Genomic DNA, 7401 nt, shown 5'->3' with positions numbered 1-7401 from the left:
AGTCTAAAAACTGGTTCTTAAAGCACACTAGAAATATGGTTCCTCTTCTGTGATTCTCCATATATAATTTTGAGATCAGTTATGTAATTGTTTTTATTCCACTGAATATATGACTGTTGGTAATAAGTTCAGTGGTTACAGGCAAGTCACTTGAGTTGTTCTGAGTCTCAGGAAATCCTCCAGAAAAGCTCCAGTGGGGATTTCTAGTGTAGCATCACATCATGAATTACCATTAGAGGGTCATGGCTGCCCATGGCCCCTGTTTTCTGTCCCATCTCAGAAAGAATTGCATCAGGCTGTATCCCTTCCCCTCTCAGGATATTCTTTCAATTTTTTGCATTGTCTACAGGTCCTTGTACAAGTAACTTTCTTTGAGTTTGCAGATTTTGCTGCAGAGATCCTTGATTTTCAGATCAGTGATTTAAAAGGCCATCTTCAAGCATGTTGCATACAATACAGTTCTGGTGGTTTGTCTTCCTTATTTTTGTGCTGAACTCTTGATAATAGTTTTAGGTTGTGCCTTTTTCTTTCTGCTGCACAAAGTTAGATTGTAGCACCACACAGCCACTCACTCACTCACCACATCCCACCTCACCATGGGGTGGGAGGAGAGTCAAGAAAATGAAATAGAACTCATGTTCAGGTAAGAATGGTTTTATAATTGAAACAAAGTAGTAATAATAATGCTGCTACTACTACTACTACTACTAATTGTAATAAAAAGGAGAGAAGGAGATAAAACTCAAGTGAGACAAGTGATGACAATACAATTGCTCAGCCCTTGCTGACCAATGCCAAACTGGTCCCCAATGCACCATCAGCCTCCTCTTTCCAAATATTTTCCCCAGGCCATATACTGGGCATGACGTTCTATGGTGTGAAATTGCCCTTTGGCTAGTTCAGGGCACCTGTCCCAACCATGCTTCCTCCCAGCTTTTTGTGCAGCTCCTTACTGGTAGACCATGGGACACTGAAAAGTCTGTGACTTGAAGAGTGAACACTGCTGAGCAACAACCTTACCATCAGCATGTTATCTATATCTGTAATATAAAGTATCAGCAATATAAATTCTCATACTGAGTCCAGAACAGCCCTGAAGCAGCTGATAAGAAGGAAAACCCCCATTCATCACAGCATCCTATGCAGGAATATATCTAGGAACAAAGCTGGCATGCAGAGACCCAGCTTGGGTATTTACATTCAAGTGCTAAACTTGGAGTGTGGTCCAGGTCAGAGAGAGTGAGTGTCTTTCTGAGGGCACTCTACCCCCTGTGTTTCAAACAGATAGCTCTTTTTATTTTGTATGCACAGGCAGTGGACAAGAGCATTAGCATTGGAAAGGGGGGAAAAAAAAAGCCAAAATCGAAATGGATCTTTTATTTAGTCAAAATATTTTTATTTGTCTGTATTTAGCAGAATCAAGCCCCCATTGTTTGCTCATTATTTCCGATTTCTCATGTGTCCATTCTTTCAGTACAATATATTAACAGCTTGCACCTCACCAGCATTTTCCAGTTTAGGCTCCCAAAGCATTTACAGACATCAGTTAACTAATCCTCACAACAACCATTAGCAGTGGGGAAATAAAATGATCTGCAGCTGCAGTGAGAAGTTAACATCAACTTTTTCCAAGTTTTTCTTTGATTTCCAGTCTCTAGCTTATATTATGCCAGGCTTGATGAACATGTGTCCCTGCAGTTGTATTTCGTGCTTTTGAAAGACTCAGTTTGAGCACTCAAAATCTAGAGCTATTTATCAACATCCTTCTTTAGTAACTTGTTGAAGGCCACACAAAAAGTGAGCAGCGGAATCCAAAACTGGGAACAAGGCATAACTTCCAGTTGTATGCTATACTATGAGACAAAATTCTCTGTAACTTACCTTTGGACTCTGAAGCCACAATCCCTTCTCCTTACACATTATTCTCTACTGGACACACTTCCAGCAGACTTCAGCCTCAGGTACTCACATTTGCATTTTACTAGCAAGTTTTTCATGAGAGTCTCCACAGTCATCAATTCTATGTTATTACAATGCCTTTGGATGACTGCAATGAGCCTTAATGAAAAAAAGAAACCACTAGCACCCCAACCTACCAAGCAACAGGTGTGGTCTTTATCTTTGAGTGTTTAAAGCAAACTTCAGAGTTTATGGAAAACTCTAGTACATGATTGTTTTAAGGAAGATAACCTCAACCCCAGACTTGACTCAAATTAAAGACTAAATATTAACTTGACATTAATACCTTCTTATCAGTAGTGCATCTGCAAAGAGATTCTTCATAAAACCCTGTAAATTCACAATTATGCCTTGCAAACAGAATTACTGTGATTGTTCAAGCAAACAGTAATTTTAAAATGTCCATTCAATTAATGTAAATGGTACCTTCACATCAGCTCCATCGTAAGAAACTAGCATGGAACACCAACAAAACCTTTCCTTAGTTAGGTTAACACTGAAAATTCAAACAGTCTCACAAACACAATGCAAGTATTTTAACAGAAACAATATAAAATTTCACTGGCTTAAAAAAAACATCTAAATGAGAAATCCTGATTATTTCACTGAATTGCTAGACCCTACATTTAAAATGGTGCATTTACAGAACTATTCAGATGAATTAGGCTTCTTCTGTAACGCTAAATACTGAAATTCTGATAAATTGTGCAAGTATTAAAAAATATTAACATTTTAAATGTCAACATTACAATTTTAAATAGCCTTGCAAGTGCAATGTTATAAATATTAAAAAAACTCAGAGCTACAATTTTATATAATTTATATGAGCAAATGAAAGTGCTCTTCAAGTATTTATGTTCATTTACAGCTGGATTCTCTTGTATATAAGTCAGTGCTTAGATGGAACAATTTAAATATCAGTCTTTTTAAAAATTCTGGATGCATACATTTATCTGGATGGAATAAATGGTTTCATTTGCAGATATGCATGCTAAATATTTAAATACAGAATACCATTTGTGATAAATATTTAAATATTAAATACTGTAAAATGGAAATATTGATTTTGTTAAGAATCACATCCTGATGGGTGTGTGATAACCTGATAATGCCATGTGAGCCCTTAAGCCATACAGTAATTGTTAATTCTAACAAAATCCCAAATTTTATGGTAAATAGATTTTTCTTCAGGAGAGATGAAAGCATGTGATCATAACAGAGACCCAACACTGCCAACTTTGAAGAACTCAAAGACCACATGATCAGTGTCAAAAGCCATGGAATCTAACAAAAGCTTTCCAACACTTTCACTTAGTCAGCCCTTAGCCACAGTCACTCTGGAGCACACAGCCAGTGCCTGTCACCACTGTCCTGCCTGCCCAGTGCCTGCTGTTGCTCCCTCTCTGGCCATTCAAGCACCATTATCATCACAGTGATACAAAAAGCTTTGTATTCCTGGCTGCCAACCAGAGGAAGGGTGAGGTACATGGGGAGATATTTGTTTATTAGACAAGAAAACCAAACCAAACAACTCTTAATGAATGGTTATATAGTTAAAAGTGCACTGAAAATATTTCCTATTGAACCCTATCTCATAAGTGCCAGACTGTCACCTTAAATGATATCCACTTGGAACACTGAACATATGTAAGCTGAGACAGGAGCATTTAGTTTGTTTTGCCATTTGAAAAGCACATGACACAAGGCAGCATTAACATCTTTCATTAAAGATCTGGTGATGCCTTAGTTTTATGGTGAAGATGCAGCTCAGAAATGACAAGGTTCAGCAGATGCCCCTGCAGATGCCATTATAAGCTTCCTCCAACAAAGTGCTTTGTCATTTGCCAAAGACAAAAGTCAAACTGTTGCCCTACCTCACCACAGTGCTGCACTGGCAGTTTATAATGTTCTTTCCAGATGCAGCTGGACTTTAATAAATTATAGCTCTTCAGAGTTAGGCAATTTGTAATAAATCAGAGTTTCATGTTCTGTGAAGAGTGGCCACTGTTTAGATTGGTCTCTTCATGCAGACCTGACAACGACTGATGATATTTTCTAGTTGTCCTGCTTTCAAAGTCTGTGGCACAGGTCTCCTAGAAGAAAAAACCCAAACATTCAAATTTTTTCTTTAAGAAACAGGGAGAGACAATGAGACTTTGGTTATGGAATTACTGACAACAACATTGAAATTCTTGGCTCAAACATCTGTGTGCTACAGAATGACCCCACGCCTAACCAAGAGGGGTGCCTAACCTGAAGGGAATTACAAAGGAAGCCCCCACAGGTTTTGCAGACATTTATTGTCTCCTTGGGCACTGGGATGCAGGGAAGTACAGTTTACCTGAACATTCTTCTTGGATTTAATGATGCCAACCAGAAACTGTAGGAATTTGTATAGTAGTTGCACGTCCCCCTGCCATGGCACTCTATGAATGGGACGGCCCGAAATTCTTCCAGACAAGATCCAGGAGATGCCAATGCTTGGCCAGAAGCTTCTGAGCCGGCACTTGTGTACTGTAAGCACCAAAACATTTTGATGAGAACTTGTCCATCAGCTTTTAGTAAACTGCAGCAAAACACCCCAGTGCTCTCTTTAAAACGTACCATATGTTCTGTGGTAGATCTTGGACAAAATAAAATGAACACAGATTCATTTGATAAAACTTAAAATGAAGCACAGAAGCCTTCTGAAAAGTCAAGTAGTTATGGCATTTCTTAAGTCTCTGCAGAGGGCTTTTTCAGGTTGATGAAATGCATGAAACTAAACAGTACGAAGACTAGAAAGCTGGCTTCTGTCTAGTTGAGTACAACAGTAACTACATTATAAATAAACCAAATTGGTGGGGGTGTGTTTTCATATTTTTTGTTGCATTGATCACTTCTCCAAACACAAAAAGCAGAATAGGCATTTTCCTTCTTTGATATTGGTAAATGCTTGTAGAAGTAGCTCTAAAATAACTTACAACAGTTTAAACTTGCTTAAAATAGCTTTTGGTATTTGGTAGCTTTGCTGATGTTGGAAACAAATTGTTTTAACCAAATGCTAAAAAATTCTCTCATTTTTTCCCTCAAGTTTATTATTCTTACTACTTGGGTCCAAATTGCAGAAGAAACAAAAATTTCCCTCTAGGCCTAAAAGGACTTCACTTTATGCAAAAAAAAGGGGTTTAAAATTCTTCTACATTCATTTGCTGGCATCCCTATGACATCCCTCAAACATGGGTAACAAAGATGAAATGCTACATGCCCTATTATAAATACACTGTTAGTCCTGTAAGCAGTTATCAATTTGCAGCTACATTATGAACTTTCTTCACTCATATCTAATTATGGCATCAAAATTGCTGAGGCAGCCTTTTGTAGATAGTGTTCTGAATTTATTTTGATTTAGCTTTCTGTAGAGTTCACCCCCAAACCTGATTTTTAAAAGAACTTCCTGGCATGGAGGTTGGTCACTTATTCTACATTTTTGTGTTCAGGACCAGTTTAAGCATTCCATTCCACAAACCTATTTCTTAGATCTTAGCATAACATATAAAAGTAAATGCATGCAGTTATTTTTGTCAGACTAAAGTCCTTTAGTACTTCTCTCATCTTTTCCACTTTTCCTCCTGCCACCTATTTTTTGTGAACAGATCAGAATAGCTGTTTCTATACTTCTGGAATTGAATAAGAATTAATAGAATTAATTTCTACTTCTTGGCAGAGGCAAAACAAAAATAAAAATTAACAGTTATTAAGAAACATATGAGCTATTAACAGCTGAAAACACCAATGAAAATGAGAGAACTTAAAAGGAATAATTCAAGTTGTTATATCCTTACCATAGCAAAAGAAAAACCCTTCCACAGAGACATCCAGCCATCTGGACATGCAGGAACTACAGTTGTTTGGCTGTGAACCGCTATTACCATTGCAGCTCCTTCACAGACAACACACCTGTGAAGGAAAGCACATACATTCGGTGCAGACATGAGAGAAAACATGAAAGCAGAACTTCTGCCTTCTAGGATAGTACCCACCTCATGGCATAGCATACCTTGCTGTAAATGCTACTACTCACACAGGTTTCTGTGTTGAATGAGGGCTAAGTGAATTGAAAGTAACCCATATACCGTACTAGTAGAGATTGCAAAGCAATTGCAAGATAACACCACGTTAAAATTGTTCTAAGATGGAAAGTAATTCCAGAACATTTGAGTTCCTTAATTTTTCCTTTTTCATGTGCTCAACTACTTTATATTGTTCTGGTTTAGTTCTTCTGTACCTTTATTTGCTAAGATTAGAAAAAGTAATCTTTATTTCCTAAGCGAGGAAACTGAAGGTGAGCTACTGGACTGCAATAACTGGGTAGGGCAGGACAGAAGAGTGCAAAGCCTGCCTTCCCACCTTGGATTTTGCTGCTCTAGGTTCTGCTATTAGAACTTTTCTCTTAAATTGCTCTTCATCCTTCTCAGCTACTCTAAGCAACTAGAAAGGGTCACACTTGCAGAAGGGTGTTTCATAGCTGAGAACCTTCAGCTCAGTTTACAATGTTCTTCACCAATTACAGTAAATATATCATCCAGAATTGAAAGTAGAATTTGATTTGTGCTATGATTCTTAATAACAAAGCTATTATTTAATTATTTATTTAATTTTAGTCTGTCTCTAATATCCATAATGATAGGGTCTTAAGAAAACAATCCCTGCAATCAGTAGGACAGTGTACCATTTTGTTATGCTGGCTCTGCAGCAGTAGGCCCTGTGGTGGGACCCTAGCTTTATTCTAACTTTTCTTGAGATTATCACTGAATATTTGACATGCTTAAGTGAGTAATCAAAAACCAGACTATTGAAGTCAGTGTTTGTACTGGCTGAGACAGGCAGGTCTTGCCTAAGATTTGCCACTTAAAACAATTTATGATGCCTTTGTTGCTCCAGGGTAGAAGACCTAAAATTCTTATCCTCTTACCTGCTTATCTGGGGCTCTAGTGCCCTGCCAGAAATGGGTGCCATGTCTGGTGGCATCACCACTGCAGTGGACAGCCAGTAGGAGTAGTCATTACGAGAAGCAAAGCTACAAACATCATTGGGGCTACAGAACAAGAATGGCATGGTGCTGAACCTCTGCAAGCAGCTACCAGCTGTTCCTGGGAGACAAAAGAGGAGAGGTTTGCAACAGATAGGAGATTAAATTTAGTGCAGTGACCAGAAGAGACACATGATGGCATCCAATCTACTATAGGGAAAATTAAAACAATTGGTGACTATCAGACGTGTCTGTACAGTAAAATTATCTGAAAGCAAAATGCTTCTGGTTTATACATAAATATCTATATGATAAACAAGGACTAGAAACTAAATCTGTTAAAATAAAACAATCTTCTTGAATGGTATTAGTCCTTGACACAGTGCCAGGGATTCAGCTGCTTAAACTAAAGTTTTTGGTGACATTGTTCA

The 7401-nt window shown here is 37.9% G+C and overlaps 1 protein-coding gene across 2 annotated transcripts in view; it reads right to left on the bottom strand.

The window, feature by feature from the left end:
• Window positions 1–1374: 1374 nt before the first annotated feature.
• Window positions 1375–7401, bottom strand: part of COL4A3 (collagen type IV alpha 3 chain) — a 58818-nt gene continuing 52791 nt past the window's right edge. For both annotated transcript variants that reach the window (XM_086844847.1, XM_086844846.1), the window contains exons 49-52: window positions 6914–7091; window positions 5784–5898; window positions 4301–4473; window positions 1375–4052 (exon numbers count right to left, since the gene is read on the bottom strand). In XM_086844847.1, the coding sequence (XP_086700973.1) occupies window positions 3968–4052; window positions 4301–4473; window positions 5784–5898; window positions 6914–7091 (551 nt within the window). In that variant the 3' untranslated portion in view covers window positions 1375–3967. The remainder of the gene's footprint in view (window positions 4053–4300; window positions 4474–5783; window positions 5899–6913; window positions 7092–7401) is intronic.

This window comes from Cyanistes caeruleus, chromosome 10, assembly GCF_971803275.1.
Source record: "Cyanistes caeruleus chromosome 10, bCyaCae1.hap1.1, whole genome shotgun sequence".
Lineage (NCBI taxonomy): Eukaryota > Metazoa > Chordata > Aves > Passeriformes > Paridae > Cyanistes > Cyanistes caeruleus.
The sequence above is the reverse complement of the archived record's forward strand: the minus strand, read 5'-3'. Positions and strand labels throughout refer to the sequence as shown.